Raw genomic sequence first — 21,069 nt, forward strand, 5'->3', positions numbered from 1 at the left:
TTTTAGATGGAGTTTCACTCTTGTCACCCAGGCTGGAGTGCAATGGCACAATCTCGGCTCACCGCAACCCCCGCCTCCCAGGTTCAAGCGATTCTTCTGCCTCAGCCTCCCAAGTAGCTGAGATTACAGGCACGCGCCACCATGCCCAGCTAATTTTTGTATTTTTAGTAGAGACAGGGTTTCACCATGTTGGGGCCAGGATGGTCTCAATCTCTTGACCTTGTGATCCACCTGCCTCGGCCTCCCAAAGTGTGAGTCACTGTGCTTGGCCCCAAATACTTTTGGGTATTTGGCCAGGCTGGTCTGGAACTCCCTATCTTGGGTGATCCACTCACCTCTGCCTTCTAGTGTGCTGGGATTACAGGCGTGAGCCACCACACCTGGCCTGGTGTATTTTAGTAGAGATGGGGTTTTGCCCTGCTGGCCAGGCCAGTCTTGGATGCCTAACCTTAGGTGATCCACCCACCTTGGCCTCCCAAAGTGCTGAGATTACAGATGTGAGCCATCGCGCCTGGACTATTTTTATCTATTTATTTTGAGATGGAGTCTTGTTTTGTTGCCCAGGCTGCAGTGCAGTGGTGTGATCTCGGCTCACTGCAGCCTCTACCTCCTGGGTTCCAGCGATTCTCCTGCCTCAACCTCCTGGGTAGCTGGGATACAGGCACGCACCACCACACCCAGCTGTCTTTTATTTTTAGCATTTACTTATGGCACTTGGAATGAATATCGTAGAAATAGTATGAAAAAAAAAAGAATGCTTCCTCATACCTGGCTGAGATGGCATCTATCATTTATGGGCCATTTTATCTTTTACTATCTGAAAATTTCTTAACTCAGAAACCCATCAGATTCCAAAGGTTTCAGATAAAGGGTTGAACTCATCTATGTAATGCGTCAACATGTAAATGGAATTTACTGTTATCTTAGCAGTAAATGGTCTTCAAACACCAAAAAACAAGACGTAAACCATGTTACAAATGCCGACCTTTAACAACTGAAGTTTCTATCTCTGAAACAGGTTCTGATTTTTCTTCTCCATTAGATTCATCGACTTCTGCCACTGTTGTTAACTCTGGTTCACTCTTGTAGAGTCTATAATCTGGACCCTTGAAAGGAAGACATGTAATTATACAAAAAAACCTGCTAAAAGTTTCCTGCTAAAGACACAAATCAAACTCTGAAAGTTAGTACCCCTAGTGAGCCATGTGGGATATATACCTATGTCACGACTACATGGAAAGAAGAAATATGAAAAAATTTTAAGTGGCAAAAGTTTGTTTTAATAAAGAATATTTTTGGCTGAGTAAGGTAGCTCATAACTGTAATCCCAGCACTTTGGGAGGCCAAGGCGGGTGTATCACCCGAGGCCAGGAGTTTGAGACTAGCTTGGCCAACATGGTGAAACCCTGTCTCTACTAAAAATACAAAAATTAGCTGGGCATGGTGGTGCACGCCTATAATCCCAGCCATTTGGAAGGCCGAGGCAGGAGAATCACTTGAACTCAGGAGGTGGAGCTTGCAGCGAGCAGAGACTATGCCACTGCTCTCCAGTCCAGGCAATAGAGTGAGACCCTGTCTCAAAAAAAAAAAAAAAAAAAAAAAAAACCACACACAAAAAAAACAAACGACAAAAAACAGTATTTCTGTTTCTCTTAGGAACAAAGCCACATTTTTATCATGAAATAATTGAGGGCTAAAAATGATTATATTAACTCAATCAATTTCATTCAGAAGGTGGTCTAAGTGAGGCTCATCCCAGCACTGACATTCTTGTCACAGACTTTTTGTTGTTCTCAAATTTGCTCAGTCCTTATTTCCTTATTCTCTTTGCTTATTACATCCTACATTATTTGCTTAACCCTAAATGTATTTCCCATTTTCAAGGGTGACATCTCTCCTTAGCAACACCCTCAGAAATATTCTCTGAATAGTTTTCCTAGACCAAAATGCCCACATCTCAGCCCCTTTACTATTCCTACTAACGGTCTTTTTCTTTCTCCCTTCTTTCTGATCTAAGGTATAATTTTGCCTCTAATATCCTGAAATGATATATGGCTCCTTCATCATGGGGAAAGTTACCACTTTATGAAAATATGAAAAATGCTATGAAATCATGAAATATTAAAATTATAAAAATATTAAAAATGAGAATAGCAAAACCAAAACAGGAAAGACACAAATGATAAAATTATATATAAACCAAAAACTGCTGGCTAAAAATGAGGTTATAAAGATTAAAATAAAAAAAATTTTTGAGTGTAAAATAAACTTTCAAAAATGAGAGGACATGTATGATTGGTTATTCTGTGGCTATTCCAGCCACTTACACAGTGAGATCCATTTCTTGCATATCCTTGAACTTGATACATCTTCTTTTCTTCAGGCAGATGAACTGGGCCCCTGCTATAACAGAGCAAGGAGCTGCTATCACTGGGCAGAGGGGGGGTTATGGGAAGCTGCTCTGTAAAGTCATAGGACCGAGGAAGTGGAGGACGAGGTGGGGCTACTTCCTCTTCCTAAAGATTGTAGAACAGTCACCTTATTTAGATAAGCAGATTGAATTAAGCATATCTAAATTCTTTGCAATGGTATATCAACTTAAATTTACTTTAAGATACTAAAAGGGACACTGCCAAGCCAAAAGTCTAATAATGAAAAGTAAGATTGTCAATTTTTATCAGAGCCAATAATGGGAATTTAACATAAAATTATATCTAATTCTTTCCTGTGACATATAGGTTAGCTTCACACTGAACACTGAAAGAGACTGCTATGTAAAACTAATTACTGGGTTTCATTTTGAAACTAGAAGGAAAAAACTGATTTTAAAATCCTACTCATATTTTCAATTTACCTTATTTATGGATTTATTTTGTAGAGATGGGGTCTCACTATACTGCAGTGGTTTGATCACACATACATAGCTCATTACATCCCTGAACTCCTGGGGCTCAAGGGATCCTCCTGCCTCAGCTTCCCAAGTAGTTAGGACTAGAGGAACAGCATGCCTGGCTCATCTTTGAATGTTTTGTAGAGACGGGGGCCTCGCTATGTTTAGCAGGCTGGTCTCAAACTCCTGGACTCAAGCCAGCCTCTTGCCTTGGCCTCCTAAGGTGCTGGGATTATAGGCATGAGCCACTGTACCTGGCCCCACATTTTTAAGAGAGGAAAAAAAAAATCATCTCTTTGACTGGCTTTTATACAAAATTCAAAATAACAGATTCTTTTGGTTAGGTTGACAGTATCTCTTTGTAGTTATTTCCTTATGGATGACACACAGTCAAGTTATCTATCAATCACTCTTTAAATTTTACATAAGAAACAGTAAGTATTCAAAAACTACTTAGATTAGACAAAGTACAACGTTAAAGTTCTAACATAGATAAAAAGCAGAGATTCCATTTTTTTGCATTAAAAAAGGGAAGAAAAATCATATATTAGAAGCACCAAATTACTGACCCAATAAAATGTCAAGATTAAAACAATACCTATTCAATATACTTTAAAAGTGTTTTTGTTACTAAGATTAGAGAAGACAATTACTTCTAGTTCATGTCTGAAGCATTAAAAGTAATTTATAGTTAGAAAAACAATCCAAACTTACCTCATTTTTGTACTTAACTGTTGAGAAAGGCTTTGATGCTAACATACCTAGAAATGTTAGAAAACGCAGCTATATTAAACAAATCTAATACTATTAAAAAAAAATTTTTTTTTTTAAGTTTTTCTATGAGCACAACGGTTATTCTTTTTTTTTGAGACAGAGTCTCGCTCTGTTGCCCAGGCTGGAGTGCAATGGTGTGATCTCAGCTCACTGCAACCTCCGCCTCCTGGGTTCAAGCAATTCTTGTGCGTCAGTCCCCCGTAGCTGGGACTAGAGGTGTGCACCACCATGCCCAGCTAATTTTTGTATTTTTAGTAGAGGTGGGGTTTCACCATGTTGGCCGGGCTGGTCTCGAACTCCTGACCTGAAGTGACCCACCTGCTTCAGCCCCCCAAAGTGCTGGGATTACAGGCATGAGCCACCACATACAGCTAAAAAAAAAAATCAATTTATTTCTTTCCTTTTTTCCGAGATGGAGTTTTGCTCTTGTTGGCCAAGCTGGAGTGCAGTGGCTTGATCTCGGCTCACTGCAGCCTCCGCCTCCTAGGTTCAAGCAATTCTCCTGCCTCAGCTTCCTGAGTAGCTGGGATTATAGGCGTGTGCCACCATGCCTGGCTAATTTTTGTATTTTCAGTAGAGTGGGGTTTTCACCATGTTGGTCAGGCTGGTCTCGAACTCCTGACCTGATCCACTTGCCTCGGCCTCCCAAAGTGCTGGGATTACAGGTGTGAGCCACCACTCCTGGCCAAAAGAATAATTTCATTTCATGTGTGTTTTTTTAAATTTATTTTTATTTGTTTTGAGACAGTGTCTCTCTCTGTTGCCCAGGTTGGAGTGCAGTGGTGAGATCTTGGCTCACTGAAACCTCCGCCTCCAGGGTTCAAGAGATTCTCTTGCCTCAGCCTCCCAAGTAGCTGAGACCATAGATGTGCACCACCACACCTGACCAATTTTTGTAATTTTTTTTTTTAGTAGAGCTGGGATTTCGTCATGTTGGCCAGCCTTGTCTTGAACTCCTGACCTTGTGATCTGCCTGCCTTGGCCTCCCAAAGTGTTGGGATTACAGGCGTGAGCCACTGAGCCCGGCCGAAGTGTTCAGTTTCTAATCATTCACTTATTGTTTTCAGAACTGGAAACCAATTACATTAAAAGAAGAAAAGAAATATTTAGTTTAAACAAGAGTATGGGGAATTGGGTTTTCTCAAACATCGCTGGTGTTAATATAATTTGAAATACCCCTTCAGGAGGGCAGTCTGGCTGCAGCTATCAAAATGGAAAATGTGTGCTTACTTCTTACCTTTTGAAAGTACGAACATATGTGTTTAGTTACACGTATTACAAATGTTCACCATGGCATGGCTTATGACAGCAAAAATAAAAAACTCTGGAAACAACATATATTATCCATCAATATGGTAATTGATAAATAAATTATAGTTCCCTTACACAATGTATTCTTATACTGTATTGTTATGGAGAAAAAAGCAAATTTTTGAAAAATAGGTATAGCAAGATTCCAGTTTTTGTTGTGAGGATAAAACTTCTGAAGCATAAACACTGTGGGTATTTATAATTATCCACACAAGACAGTAATTATTTTTGTTGAGGTATGCTTGACAGAGCTTTTGCTTTGTACTTTAGAAACCTGTGCTCTGATTCAATGTTAAAAGAAGACTCCTGTTCAGAAAAATTCATTAAAATAACAAAAGAAACTCAATTATATGTGTCATTCCATTTAGACGTTCAGTCAGTCACGTGCCACATACCAACGTTCTGGTCAGCAACAAACTATATATACAACTGTAGTCCCACAGGATTACAATGCAGCTGAGAAATTTCTTTTTTAATTTTTTTTTGAGACAGAATCTCACTCTGTTGCCCATGCTGGAGTGCAGTGGTGGGATCTTGGCTCACTCACAACCTCCACCTTTTGGGTTCAAGATTCCCCTGTCTCAGCTTTCTGAGTAGTTGGGACGAGAGGCATGCGCCACCATGCTTGGCTAATTTTTTTTTTTTTGTATTTTTAGTAGAGACAGGGTTTCACCATGTTGGACAGGCTGGTCTTGCACTCCTGATCCCAGGTGACCTGCCTGCCTCAGCCTCCCAAAATGCTGGGATTAACGGCGTGAGCCACTGCACCCAGCCAGAGCTGAGAAATACGTATTGTCCAGTTGTAGCCTGCATGTCATAGTGCAACACATTACCTTTTCTACGTCTAGATATACAAATAACGTTGTGTTACAACTGTCTGTAGTGTTCAGTACATATAGTCACATGCTGGTTTGCAACCCAGAAGCAACGGGCTATACCCAATAACCTAGGTGTGTCGTAGGCCATACCATCCAGGTTTAAGTGCACTGTGATTGTGTGGCACAGTGACCTAACAACGCATTTCTCAGATAACCTGTCACTAAGTGACACTGACTGTAATACTGTGGTCAGTCACAAAAGAAAATCAAAGCTAACTTACCTATTTCTGTAGTGCCTCTTTGCTGCTTGTGTTTACTCAGTCCTTCCATGACATCTTGAATTCTCCACAGCTCTTTCTGAATCTGTGCTCGCTGAATTCCTGCTGATTCCGTCTACCAGTAAAAATGGACAGACCACGCATAAGAAAAAAGTCATTCACTGAAGTTAAATTATTATATATTAATTATTATTTTTTTTTTGAGATGGAGTTTTGCTCTTGTTACCCAGACTGGAGTGCAATGGCACGATCTCGGCTCACCGCAACCTACACCTCCTGGGTTCAGGCAATTCTCCTGCCTCAGCCTCCTTAGTAGCTGGGATTACAGGCATGAGCTACCATACCCAGTCCACTTTATTTTTATTGATTGATTGAGACAGAGTCTTGCTCTGTCACCAGGCTTGAGTGCAGTGGATGATCTCGGTTCACTGTAACTTCCGCCTCCTGGGTTCAAGCAATTCCCCTGCCTCAGCCTACCAAGCAGCTGGGCCTACAGGCACGTGCCACCACGCCCGGCTCATTTTTTGTATTTTAGTAGAGATGGGGTTTCACCATGTTGGCCAGGACGGTCTCGATTTCCTAACTTCGTGATCCACCCACCTCAGCCTCCCAAAGTGCTGGGATTACAGGTGTGAGCCACCGTATCTGGCCCACTTTATTTTTAAAAATAGGGAATAGTGTACAAAAACTGTCACATCACCTAGAACAATATTTTCTTTCACTGAGTATCAATTATTAATGACTATAGATATTATAGTATAATCAGTATTCCATCAATATGCTATAAAGTCCTCTAAGGGATAAAAATATATTTTCAGCGAGGCACAGTGGCTCACACCTATAATGCCAGCACTTTGGAAAGTTGAGGTGGGCAGATTGCTTGAGCTAAGGAGTTCAAGACCAGCCTGGGCAACATAGAAAAACCACATCTCTATCAAAAATACAGAAACTTAGCTGGGGGAGGTGGTGCATGTCTGTGGTCCCAGCTACTTGGGAGGCTGAGGTGAGAGGATCACTTGAACCTGGGGGGAAGAGACTGTAGTGAGCAGAGATTGTGCCACTGGACTCCAGTCTGGGTGATAGAGTGAGACTCTTGTCTCAGGGAAGAAAAAAAAGAAATACATTTTCAAAGCCTTCCAAGCACTTGGGAGTTGATTAAAAGATTAAAAAAAAAAAAAGGAAAAAAAAACTCAAGAAAAAAGAGTCTATAAGCCTGAAGACTATGAACTAATGCAGCTCCAGAAAGGTACTGCATGACCTGAGTTACCTAGTTTTCCAAGCTACAGCCTAGAAGCATCAAAAAGTAAAAAAGGGAGAGTACTCATGCAAGAGCCAAACACAGAGCTATAAATACTGACACAGAGGATGGGAAGATCACTATAAATAACAGATCTTACACATCTATATACAACATGCATTACTTTTTCATAAAATTTAAAAGATATATATGTATACACACATTTTTGCCAATTTGGAAGGGTATATGATGCAAATCTAATTTTCATTTTATTTGCATTTCTCTAGTTACTACTGACTTTGAACTATTTTTTTTTCTTTTTTCTTTTTTGAGACCAAGTTTCACTCTGTTACCCAGGCTGGAGTGTAGAGGTGCGATCTTGGCTCACTGCAACCTGTCTCCTGGGTTCAAACAATCCTCCTGCCTCAGCCTCCCAAGTAGCTGGAATTACAGGTGTGTGACACCACACCCAACTATTTTTTTTTTTTTTTTTTTGTATTTTAGTAGAGACGAGCTTCTGCCATGATGACCAGGCTGGTCTCGAACTCCTTACCTCAAGTGATCCATCTGACTTGGCCTCCCAAAGTGCTGGGATTACAGGGATGAGCCACTGTGCCTGGCCAACTCTGAACTATTTTTCAAACACTTGATAGTAATTTGAGTTTTCCTATGATTAGTTACTCACATCCTTTGTATGTTTTTCTAATGCATTATTTCTCCACATCAAAAAGAACTTCCTTGCAAATCTAGATAGTTATCCCTTGTTAAATTTTTGAGGTCAAACATACCTTTTCCCAGAGGTCATCTTTTTTACTCTGTCTGTGTTGCCTTCATTGAGAGCAAGTCTTTAACTGATAAAGCCAGATGCTGTTCAACAATCCCCTCTGTCTCTCTCTCTCTCTCTGCGTTGTGGATATTCATGGTCTGCTGTAAACTGTTCTGTTCCATTGGTCTGTTTTTTACTGTACTATGTTTAACACTATAGTTTTACGTTATGTTTCCTTGTTTATTTATTTAACAAACATATAGCGCATTTTATGTGCCTGGTTTTATCCTACATACAAAAATCTAAACATATTTATCCTCATAATAACCTAGTAGGAGTAAGTATTATTATTTTATTTTATATTTGTGGAAACTGAGACCCAGAGTTGTTATGTAATTGGTCTAAGCCTGTGGCTGATTACTGACAGTATAACTTTAGTGTCCAATACAGAAGTCCCAGTCACATGTGGCCATTTAAACTGGCCGGGCATGGGGGCTCACACCTGTAATCCTGGCACTTTGGGAGGCTGAAGTGGGTGAATCACCTGAGCTTGGGAGTTTGAGACCATCATAGCTGACACGGTGAAACCCTGTCTTTACTAGAAATACAAAATTAGCTGGGTGTGGTAGTAGGTGCCTGTAATCCCAGCTCCTTGGGAGGCTGAGGCAGGAGAATTGCTTGAACCTGGGAGGCGGAGGTTGCAGTGAGCCAAGATCGCACCACTGCACTCAAGCCTGCGTGACGGAGCGAGACTCCGTCTCAAAAACAACAACCAACAAACTGGACTTGGTGACGCATGCCTGTAATCCCAGCACTTTTATTTTTTTTTTTGAGTTTCCCTTTTCGCCCAGGCTGGCATACAGTTGCATGATTCTCCCACCTTAGCCTCCCAAGTAGCTGGGACCACAGGTGTGTACCATCACACCCAGCTAACTTTTATATTTTTAGTAGAGGTGGGGTTTCACCATGTTGGCCAGGCTGGTCTCAAACTTTCAGCATCAAGTGATCCTCCCACCACGGCCTCCCAAAGTGCTAGGGTTAACGTGTGACCCACTGTGCCCTGCCAATCCCAGCACTTTGGAAGGCTGAGGTGGGAGGATCACCTGGGCCCAGGGATTCAAGGTTTCGGCCAGGATCATACTACTGCACTCCAGCCTGGGTGACAGAACAAAACCCTGATTCAATAATTGAATAAATTAATTTAGATATTTAACACAAATACAACTGTATAGTCACGATAGTCACATTTCACATGCCTAATAGCTACATGAGGCCATCACTACACTGGACAACACAGATAGAGGGTAGCTGATTTTTCTGACTCGACCCTACTGATTTTTTTTTCTTTTGAGATGGAGCTATACCCTTGTTGCCCTGGCTGGAGTACAACGGTATCACCTCGGCTCCCTGTAACCTCCACCTACCAGGTTCAAGCGATTCACCTGCCTCAGCCTCCCGAGCAGCTGGGATCACAACAGGCGTGTGCCACCACACCTAGCTAATTCTGTATTTTTTAGTAGAGATGTGGTTTCACCATGTTGGTCAGGCTGGTCTCGAACTCACTAATCTTTTATTCATTATATTGATTTGTCTGTTAAATCCATGCATTTCCAACTAAAATGATCAAATTTACCTTGGGTCATAAGCATAATTTAACTTATATTATTTTCTTAAACATATTATCATGTCCATTCCTCTGAGCAACATTTTAAGACAAGTATTATTTCTTTTTTTTTTTTTTTGAAGACAGCGTCACTGTCACCCAGGCTGGAGTGCAGTAGTGCGATCTTACCTCAGTGCAACCTCCACCTCCTGTGTTTAAGTGATTTTCCCGCCTCACCCTCCCAAGTAGCTGGGATTACAGACAGATGCCTGCCACTACACCTGGCTAATTTATATATTTATAGTAGAGACAGGGTTTTGCCATGTTGGCCAGGCTGGTCTCGAGCTCCTGACCTTAGGTCATCCACCCATTTCAGCCTCGAAAGTGCTGGGACTACAGGCGTGAGCCACTGCACCTGGCCAAGTATTATTACTTCTAATTTACAGATAAGAAAACCTTGGAACTAGGTCTCAGATCTGCTTGCTTATAAACCGGATTCTTTACAGCAAGTGGTATTGTATTTTCCCCTCTTGTAATAATATGTCAGTTATGACAACAAGCCAAATATAATTTTTAATATAGAATGGATTAGAATCATTTTATTGAAAAGATAAAATATCCATTACTTGATAAATCCGTAATTCAACATCTCAATACCAAGTGACACAGACAGACTTGTGAAAGGATATGAAGCCATGTTTTTAGGAACTAGAGTTGAGACCGCTAGGAGCACAGAACACTCCAGGGCTCACCATGTGCCCAACAGAACAAAGAACTCTTAAACAAGAGGGGATGGGCTACTTTGTAAGATGATGAGATTCCCGTCATTAAAAGTATTCAAATCCAGGTCTCAGGTAGCTAGTCATGTAAACACTGTTAAGGGCATGTCTAACGCTAACAAGGTGGATTACACAGTACCAGTTAAAACAATATAAAGAATATTACATAAAACAATATAAAGAACATTAGACTTGTGCACCTGAACTTCACCGAGGTGATCGAGCTGCTCTTGCATCTGGTTCCTGGTAACAGTCACGTCGTATTCTAACTTATCATATTCTCTCCATGCTCGTTCCAGTTCCTAAAACCAAAAAGTATTCATTACTTTAATGGGGAAAATGTGCTTTTATGGTGTTATCGCTCCAATCGTAACTGTCTAGATTTTAGAAAGTTGTGTAGCTTACATTGAGCAAAATAGAACTTTTTATAACCCATTTTTGTCCCCCCCTTTTTTTTTACTCAATTCAACAAAAATTTACTAAGCAAAGTAAGTATTATTGTGCTGCTGTTTTTTTCCTGAAATGCAGAAGAGGCATAAATAAAGCATTTTCTTATCTGTCTTGATTAAAAGTTCTCCACGAATAAAAATACTTTGTATTTTAGCATACTGGAATTTCAATAACATCAGAAGCATGACACGATGTTACTTACAGTAAACTTACAGTAATATAATAACTAATTTAGCTATTTAAACAATTCAGGGAATCCTGTCTGTGAAGACTCAATATGGACCGTATTATTCATCTGTACTTCCTTCCTTTGGAAAAACATCATCCCCAAACCATATCACAGAGAAGATTTTGATGTTTGGTCTTTAAGAGCTTCTCATTTGTTGCATATAGAGTAATTCTAGAGGTGCTTAAAAACACATCATCTGCCAGGCACCATGGCTCACGTCTGCAAACTCAGCACTTTTGGGAGGCTCATAGGGGCAGAACACTTGAGCTCAGTAGTTCGAGACCAACCCTGACCAACATGGTAAAACCCTGTCTCTACTGAAAACACAAACATTAGCTGGGCCTCATGGCTTTCGTCTGTGGTCCCAGCTACTCAGAAGACTGAGGAGGAAGAATCCGTTGAATCCAAGAGGCAGAGGCCGCAGTGAGCCAAGATCGTGTCACTGCACTCCTGGGTGACAGAGTAAGACCCCTATCTCAAAAAGACCCCCCAAACATCATCGTATCATCTTGTTTCAGAGATGCTGACTTACCGGAGTGTAGTTACTCTTTATGTGTTTCAGAGAGTGTAAAAACTGATAAACTAAGGACAAAGTCCATATTGTTCACTATTTTATTATTAAAATCTAGTGTGGTATTGGCAAATATAAGTCAACCAAAAAATACTTATTGAAAACTCTTGTTAGGCCGGGCATGGTGGTTCACACCTGTAATCCCAACACTTTGGGAGGCCAAGGTGGATGGATCACTTGAGGTCAGGAGTTCAGGACCAGCCCGACCAACATGGTGGAACCCCATCCCTGCTAAAATTACAAAAATTAGCTGGCCGTGGTGGCGTGCAACTGTAGGCCCAGTGACTCAGGAGGCTGAGGCAGGAGAATCGCGTGAACCTGGACAGCGGAGGTTGCAGCAAGCTGCACTCCATGCCACTGCACTCCAGCCTGGGCGACAGAGCAAGATTCCGTCTCACACACACACACAAAAATAAATAAACAAAAATGAAAAAAACTCTTGTCAAATGAATTAATAATTTCTGTCTAAGAAACTCTCATGATCAGAAATTTCTTGTCTTGAACTGTTCGGAGTAAAGCTCTGCTGGGAAATGTCGGTGTATCAACGGCAACAGCAGGGATAAGAAAGCAGCGTACTCAATGTTAAAGTAAGGTTCCTTAAAATAACCTGAACAGGTTTTTGAAAAGCAGCGATACAGTTTACCTCAAGCTAAAGGCTCCCTTTTATTTATTTGAGACAGTCTTGCTTTCTTGCCCAGACTAGAGTGCAATGGCATGATCTCACTCACTGCAACCTCCCCGTCCCGGGTTCAAGAGATTCTCCTGCCTCAGCCTCCTAAGTAGCTGGGACTGCAGGCATGTGCCACCATGCCCGGTTAATTTTTATATTTTCAGTAGAGATGGGGTTTTGCCATTTTGTCCTGGCTGGTCTCAAAGTCCTGACCTGAAGTGATCTGTCCTTCTCGGCCTCCCAAAGTGGTAAGATTACAGGCGTGAGCCACCATGCCCAGCCTAAAGGCTCTCTTTTAAAGGGCTATCTTATTTTGTATATTCTGTTGTAACTAGCTTAAAAAACTTAGGTGATTGGCTGGGTGTGCTGGCTCACGCCTGTAATTCCAGCACTTTGGGAGGCTGAGACAGGAGTTCGAGACAAGCCAGGAAAATACAAGGAGACCCCATCTCTACAAAATATACAGAAATTAGCCAGTTGTGGTGGCACATAACTGCAGTCCCAGGCACTTGGGAGGCTGAGAAGGGAGGATCACTTGAGCCAGGAGGTGGAGGTTGCAGTGGGTCGATTGTGCCATTGCACTTCAGTCTGGGTGACAGAGACTTTGTCTCCAAAAAAAAGTTCAAAAACAGGCAAAACTCGTCTATAGTTTAAATGTCAGGTGCTAGGCGGTAGCTACTCAGGAGACTAGGCAGGGGGAGGATCACGTGAGGCTGAGTTGGAGGCTGTAGTTGGAGGATACAACTGCATCTGTGAATAGTCACTGCACTCCCATCTGGGCAACATAACAACGCCGTGTCTCTAAAATAATTTTAAAAATTTTAAAGAAAAAAAAGGAAGAAAAGAAAAAAAATCTAGTAGTGTTCTTTTTGGGAGAGGAGCCTCTAGCATGCTAGTAAAACTCAATGTCTTGATTTAGATGTTGGCCAAACTCCTAAACCGTGTGCTTTTCTGAGAACATGTTATACTCCAATAAAAGAAAAAAAAAAGTGTGCGTGTTGGGGAGGAGGAGGGACTGCTTCAGACTTTTCTTTCTTTTCTTTTTGGGATGTAGTCTCACCCTGTTGCCCAGGCTGGAGGGCAGTGGTGCAACCTCGGCTCGCCGAAACCTCTGCCTCCCAGGTTCAAGCGATTCTCCTGCCTCAGCCTCCTGAGTAGCTAGAACTACAGGTGTGCATCAACACGCCTGGCTAATTTTTTGTATTTTTAGTAGAGATGGGGTTTCTCTATGTTGGTCAGGCTGGTCTCGAACTCCCGACCTCAGGTGAGCCGCCCGCCTTGGTCGCCCCAAGTACTGGGATTACAGGAGTGAGCCACCGTGCCCAGTTGCTGTAGTTTTCTAGAGACAAGGTTTTGCTCTGATGCCCAGGCTAGAGTGCAGTAGCAGAATCATAATTCCCTGCAGCCTTGACCTCCTGGGCTCAAGTGATCCTCCTGTCCTAGCCTCCTAAGTAGCTAAGATTACAGGTTTGTACCACCACGCCCAGACAATTTTTTAATCTGGGGTCTTACCATGTTGCTCAGGCTGGTCTTTAACTCCTGGGTTCAAGCAGTCTTCCCAAAGAACTGGGATTACAGGCCACTGTGCCAGGCCAGAATTTTTTCTCACTGTCACCTGGGCTGGAGTACAGTGGCGTGATTTCAGCTCAATGCAGCCTCACCTCCCTAGGCTCAAGCAATCCTCCCACCTTGTCCTCCCAAGCAGTACAGGTGCCTACCAGCATGCTGGGGTATTGTTTTTTAATCTTTTTTAAAGTCAAGGTCTCACTATGCTGTCCAGGTTGGTCTTGATCTCTTGGGCTAAAGCGATCCTCCTGCCTTAGCCTCCCAAAGTGCTGGGATTACAGGTAGGAGCCAGCATGCCTGGTCAAGATTTTTTATTTTTTAATTGTCTAAGTTTAGGGTATGGAACGAGTAAATTTTAATTGTGCTTACTTCTAAATAGTCCGTACTGAGAAAAGATATGGTCAGTGTGGGGGAGAAAGTGAAACAGGTCTAAACACTCAGATGTAATGAAATTCTAGACTTCCAAAAAAATTAATGAGGATTTTAATATTTAGCTATACAGCTATATAGCAGACATATACTATGATATTTATTAAGGAAGGATTGGCTGGGTGCAATGGCCCATGCCTGTAATCTTAGCACTTTGGGAGGCCGAGGTGGGTGGATCACCTGAGGTCAAGAGCTGGAGACCAGCTTGGCCAACGTGGTGAAACCTCCTTTCTACTAAAAAAATACAAAAATTAGCCAGGTGTGGTGGTGGGCGCCTGTAATCCCAGCTACTCGGGAGGCTGAGGCAGGAGAATCACTTGAAACCAGGAAGCAGACGTTGCAGTGAGCTGACATCGAGCCATCGTACTCCAGCCTGGGCAACAAGAGCCAAACTCCGTTTCAAAATAACAAAAATAAAAGAAAATAAAATCTCTAACTTTGGAAAAGTATTGACATAGGTTTTTAATATCAAAATGAGGGAGAGGCATTAGGTGCAGCATAATTATTTATTAACTTCATTTTTTTTTGAGGTGGAATCTCTCACTGTTGTTGGGCTGGACTGCAATGGCATGATCTCAACTCACTGCAAATTCTACCTCCAAGGTTCAAGCAATTCTCCTGCCTCAGCCTCCCAAGTAGTTGGGATCACAGGCGCCTGCCACCACACCTGGCTAATTTTTTATATTGTTAGTAAAGACGGGGTTTCACCATGCTGGCCAGGCTGGTCTAGAACTCCTGACCTCATGATCTTCCCGCCTCAGCCTCCCAAAGTGCTGGGATTACAGGCATGAGCCACCATGCCTGGTTAACTTCTCAATTTAAGCTCAAACATCTTTTTCCAATTTTAAGTAATATTACAAATTAATGTCCACTACTATAACTTGGAAAATTAAAGCCTTATAATATTTAAATTAATTTTATTGGTATATTTTGAGGATCAGGCAAAAAAATTAAAATCTAACCTTTTGGTCACGAATACCCCACTATAACAGTCCTGCCCACTGGTATTAGAATCAGCTGATTTTTCAGATCAATCAAAAGAAAGTTAAGTCTGAGTTATTAATTTTTTCATTTTACCTTCATGATATAGAGATTTCTTGGCTCACATTTAAATAATGTACTTAATTATTTGAGGAGTTTTTTTAAAAAGAATTTTTAAATGAATTTATTCTCGTTATATAACTGCTTCACAAATAAAATCACCACTTACTAAGAACATGGCATGCCTTACTATACTATCTAATGACTATACTGACTTTTTTTTTTTTGAGATGGCATTTCACTCTTGTTGCCCAGGCTGGAGTGCAGTGGCGCGATCGTGGCTCACTGCAACCTCCACCTCCCAGGTTTAAGTGATTCTCCTGCCTCAGCTTCCTGAGTAGCTGGGATTACAGGCATGCACCACCATGTCCAGCTAATTTTGTATTTTTAGTAGAGATGGCGTTTTTCCGTATTGGTCAGGCTGGTTTCAAACTCCTGACCTCAGGCGATCCGCCCACCTCGGCCTCCCAAAGTACTGGGATTACAGGCGTTAGCCACCACGCCTGGCCTAAACTGACTTTTTTTAACCTAAAAATATGTTTACGTTTTATTATTTTTTCACTTAGCCTGGACTTGAAACACTAAAAAGATGTTTAAAAGGGCACCAATTCAAACTTTATAAAGTGAGGCTCAAGTGTTAGCCACAATTATAAAGCTATCCATATTCAAAATTTCCAGTTTATGACTCTTGCATTTTCTTCTCTAAGTCTTTTATGAAACAAAACTATCTTCTGATCTTAAAGGAAGTACTTGCTTTTTATTGTTCAAAATTCTAAATATAATAAAAATAGAGAAAGAAAAACAAAACAAAAAAACCAACAACAACAACAACAAAAATAGAAAGGCTAGCAAAGGGGATGATTGAAACACATAAGTATTATTGTGCCACATCTCTGTTAGCTTTCTTGTGGACTGCTTTTCTTTTGTTTTGTTTTTTTGAGACAGGGTCTCACTCTGTTGTCTAGGACCTCTCTGGGCTCAGGTCATCCCGCTGCCTCGGCCTCCCATGAGCTGGCACTACAGGCAGGCACCACTGTGCTTGGCAATTTTTTTTTTTTTGTGGAGATGGAGTTTCACCATGTTGCTTAGGCTGGTCCCAAACTCCTGGGCTCAAGTGATGTGCCCACCTCAGCCTCCCAAAGTGCCAGGATTACAAGCATGAGCCACCACATTCAGTCTGGAGAAACCCAAAGTTGGTTCTTTGAAAAGAAAAACAAGATTTATACACTGTTAGCCAGAATAACAAAGAAAAAATGATCCAAATAAGCACAATGAGAAACAACAAAGGTGATATTACAATGGATCCCACAGACATACCAAAGATTCTTAGAGACGATTACTAACACCCCTATGAACACAAACTAGAAAATCTAGATAAAATAGTTAAATTCCTGGAAATACACAGTCTCCCAAGATTGAATCAGGAAGAAACTGAAAACACTGAACAGACCCATACCGACTTCCAAAATTGAATCTGTAATAAAAAACCTGCCAAACAAAAAAGGCCGTGGATCCATTGGATTCACAGCTGATTTCTACCAGATGTACAAAGAAGAGCTGGTATTAATTCTACTGAAACTACTTCAAAAAATTAAGGAGGAGTGATGAGTTCGTGTCGTTTGTAGGGACATGGATGAATCTGGAGAATGTCATCCTCAGCAAACTGACACAAGAACAGAAAATGAAACACCGCATATTCTCACTCATAGGCGGGTGATGAAAAATGAGAACACATGGACACAGGGAGGGGAGTACTAAACACTGGGGTCTATTGGGGGGAAAAGGGGAGGGCCAGTGGGAGGGGGAGGTGGGGAGGGATAGCCTGGGGAGAAATGCCAAATGTGGGTGAAGGGGTGAAAGCAAACAGAACACACTGCCATGTGTGTACCTATGCAACTGTATTGCATGCTCTGCACATGTACCCCAAAACCTAAAATGCAAAAAAAAAAAAAAAAAAAAAAAAAAAATTAAGGAGGAGGGTCTCCTCTCTAACTCATTCCACGAAGCCAGCATCACCCTGATATAAAACCTGGTAAAGACACAACCAAGAAAGAAAACAAAGGCTGATATCCCTGATGAACATAGATGCAAAAATCCTCCACAAAATACCAGCAAGCCAAATCCAATGGCATATCAAAAAGTTAATTCACCATGATAAAGTAGGCTTCATGTCTAAGATGCAAGATTGGTTCAACATATGCAAATCATAAATGTAAGACACCGCATAAACAGAGTAAAAAAAAAAGTATGATCATCTCAGCTACATGGAAAAGGCTTTTGATAAAATCCAGCATCTCTGCATGATAAAAGCCCTCAAGAAGTAATTCCATATTGAAGGAATGTGCCCTAAAATAGTAAGGGCCATCTATTACAAATATATAGCCAACATCACACTGAGATGGGCAAAAACTGGAAGCATTTCCCTTGAGAACTGGAAAAAGACAAGGATGCCCACTCTCCCCTCTCCTATTCAACATAATACTGGAAGTCCCAGTCAGAGCAATCAGGCAAAACAAATAAAATGCATCCAAATAGGAAAAGAAGTCAAACTATCTCTCCTAATGGATGATGTGATCTCTACCTAGAGAACCCTAAAGACCCTATCAAAAGGCTCCTGTGACTGATAAATGAGTTCAGTCAAGTTTCAGCACACAAAATCAATGTGGAAAAATCACTGGCATTTCTATACACCAGCAGTGTTCAAGCTGAGAGCCAAACCAAGAGCGTAATCCCATTTATAGTAGACACACCCGCACGTACACACACACCCCTAGGAATGCATCTAACCAGGAGGTGAACGAGCTCCGTAAGAAGAACTAAAAAACATTGTCGAAAGAAAGCACAGATGACCCAAACCAATGGAAAAACATTCCATGCTCACGGATTAGGAGAATCAACATTGTCACAATGGTCATACTGCCCAAAGCAATCTACAGATTCAATGCCATTCCTATCAAACTACCGTCGTTTTTCACAGAACTAGCAAACGAATTCTTTAATTCATATCGAACCAAAAGAGTCCAAACAGACAAAGCAATCCTAAACAAAAACAACAGAGCCAGCATTACACTACCTGACTTCAAACGATACTATATGGCTACGGACTAAAACATCATGGTCCTGGGACAAACACAGGCACAGACCAAGGCAACAGAATACACAACCTAGAAGGAAAGCTACACACCTATGGCCACCTGATATTTGACCAAACTGACAAAAATAAGCAATGGGGAAAGGACAGCCTATTCAATAAATGGTGCTGGAATAGCTGGCTAGCCATATGTAGAAGAGTGAAACTGACCTGTTCCTTTCACCATATACAAAAATTAACTCAAGATGGATTAAAGATTTTTTTTTTTAGACAGAGTCTTGCTCTGTCACCCAGCCTGGAGTGTAGTGGCATGATCTCGGCTCAAGGATCAGCCTCCTGGGTTCAAGGTATTCTTCTGCCTCAGCCTCTCAAGTAGCTGAGACTACAGGCACATGCCACCACACCCAGCTAATGTTTGCATTTTTAGTAGAGTCGAGGTTTCATCCTGTTAGCCAGGATGGTCTGGATCTCCTGACCTTGTGATCCACCCGCCTCGGCCTCCCAAAGTGCTAGGATTACAGGCGTGAGCCACCACGCCTATCGGATTAAAGATTTAAGTGTCAGACCTCAAACTACAAGAATCCTTCAGCCAGGTGTGGTACTTTGGGAGGCTGAGGTGGGCAGATCACTTGAGGCCAGGAGTTCAAGACCAGCCTGGCCAACATGGTGAAACCCTGTCTCTACTAAAAATAGAAAAAGTAGCTGGGCGTGGTAGTGGGTACCTGTAATCCCAGCTACTTGGGAAGCTGAGGCATATGAAATTGCTTGAACCTGGGAGGTGGAGGCTGTAGTGCACCAAGATCATGCCACTGCCCTCCAGCCTGGGCAAGAGAGTATCTCTGTCTCAAAAAAAGAAAAAAGCAATGGCAACAAAAACAAAAATGGACAAGTGGGACCTAATTAAAGTAAAGAGCTTCTGTAAAGCAAAAGAAACTATCAACAGAGTAAACAGCGTACAGAATGAGAGAAAATACTTGCAAGCTAAGCGTCCGACAAAGGTTGACTATCTAGAATCTATAAGGAACTTAAGCAACTGAACAAGGAAAAAACAAAACAAATAATGTCTTTTGCCCATTTTTAAAAATTTTTTAAAATGGGCAAAAGACATGAACAGACACTTAAAGGAAGACATATAAATGGCCAATAAACATGTGAAAAAACGCTCCATATCACTAATCATCAGAGAAATGCAAATTAAAATCATAATGAGATACCATCTGACATTCATCGGAATGGCTACTATTAAAAAGTCAAAAAACAGATGCTGGCAAGACTGCAGAGAAAAGGAAATGCTTCTATACAGTGGGTAGAAATGTAAACCAGTTCAGCCACTATGGAAAGCAGTTTGGAGAGTTTTCAAAGAACTTAAATCAGAACTACCATTTGACCCAGCGATTGCATCACTGGGTACATATCCAAAAAAGAGCAAATCTTTCTTTTGTGAGATAGAATCTTGCTCTGTCACCCAGGCTGGAGTGCAGTGGTGCTATGTTGGCTCACTGCAACCTCCCGCCTCTCAGGTTCAAGCGATTCTCCTGCCTCACCCTCCTGAGTTGCTGGGACTAGAGGCTCACACCACCACATCTGGCTAATTTTTCTATTTTTAGTAGAGATGGGGTTTCACCATGTTGGCCACACTGGTCTTGAACTCCTGACCTTGTGATCCACGCTCCTCAGCCTCCCAAAATGCTGGGATTATTAGGCATGAGCCACTGCGGCTGGCCGAAAGCAAACCTTTCTACCAAAAGGACACGTGCACTCGCACGTTCATCACATAACTATTTATAATAGCAAAGACATGGAATCAACCTAGGTGCCTATCAATGGTGGGCTGGATAAAGACGAAGTGGTACATACACACCACAGTTCTACACAAGCATAACAAAGAATGAAATCATGTCCTTTGCAGCATCATGGATGCAGCCAGAGGACACTGTCCTAAGTCAATTAATGTAGGAAAAGAAAATCAAATACTGCATGTTCTCACTTACGGCTGGAAGCTAAACGTTGATGGATATAAAGACGGTGACAGTGAAACTGGGGAGTACTGGGGGTAGGGGAAGAATGGGGGATGGGAGTTGAAAATGTAACTCTTGGACTATGCTCAGTACCTGAGCATACGCGAAACCTCAGCATCATACAATATATCCAGTTAAAAAAGCTGCACGTGTACTCCCAAATCTAAAATAAAATAAAAATAAACAAAATGTATAGGGCCACTGCTATACATGCTTCCCTTGGGCTGATCCTAGTTTTGGGTAGTTTTGTGGCCTACCAGGTGAGAAGATGTTCTCAGAATCACAGCTTTGATCTACAGGGCTGCTAATGTTATTCCTCTTATGCTTGGGGCTTAGATTTGAACCAGTGCTATGAATTGACTGTGAAAGAATCAGTGGAATCCTCTGAGATTCTGCCAGCAAAAATGTAATTCAAATTTAAATCTAATCAACATTCACTGAGTGCCAACCATATGCCCAGTATGATGTTACGCACATGCTAACATTTGCAGCCTTAAGCTACAAATATAAATAAGTTTACATAAAGGCACAAATAACACAGTTTGTAT

At 41.6% G+C, this 21,069-nt stretch overlaps 1 protein-coding gene across 50 annotated transcripts in view; it reads right to left on the reverse strand.

Moving 5' to 3' along the window:
* PLEKHA5 (pleckstrin homology domain containing A5) overlaps positions 1-21,069 on the reverse strand; it is a 238,586-nt gene that overhangs the window by 19,755 nt on the left and 197,762 nt on the right. For 31 of the 50 annotated variants that reach the window (XM_078338257.1, XM_035255211.3, XM_078338251.1 and 28 more), the window contains 5 exons: positions 10,657-10,758; positions 6,075-6,186; positions 3,605-3,651; positions 2,328-2,516; positions 986-1,106 (listed from right to left, as the gene is read on the reverse strand). In XM_078338257.1, coding sequence (XP_078194383.1) covers positions 986-1,106; positions 2,328-2,516; positions 3,605-3,651; positions 6,075-6,186; positions 10,657-10,758 — 571 coding nt within the window. The remainder of the gene's footprint in view (positions 1-985; positions 1,107-2,327; positions 2,517-3,604; positions 3,652-6,074; positions 6,187-10,656; positions 10,759-21,069) is intronic. The other 19 variants (XM_054237944.2, XM_035255218.3, XM_035255213.3 and 16 more) reach the window with 2 other exon arrangements.

The sequence above is a fragment of the Callithrix jacchus genome, chromosome 9, assembly GCF_049354715.1.
Source record: "Callithrix jacchus isolate 240 chromosome 9, calJac240_pri, whole genome shotgun sequence".
Taxonomy (NCBI): domain Eukaryota; kingdom Metazoa; phylum Chordata; class Mammalia; order Primates; family Cebidae; genus Callithrix; species Callithrix jacchus.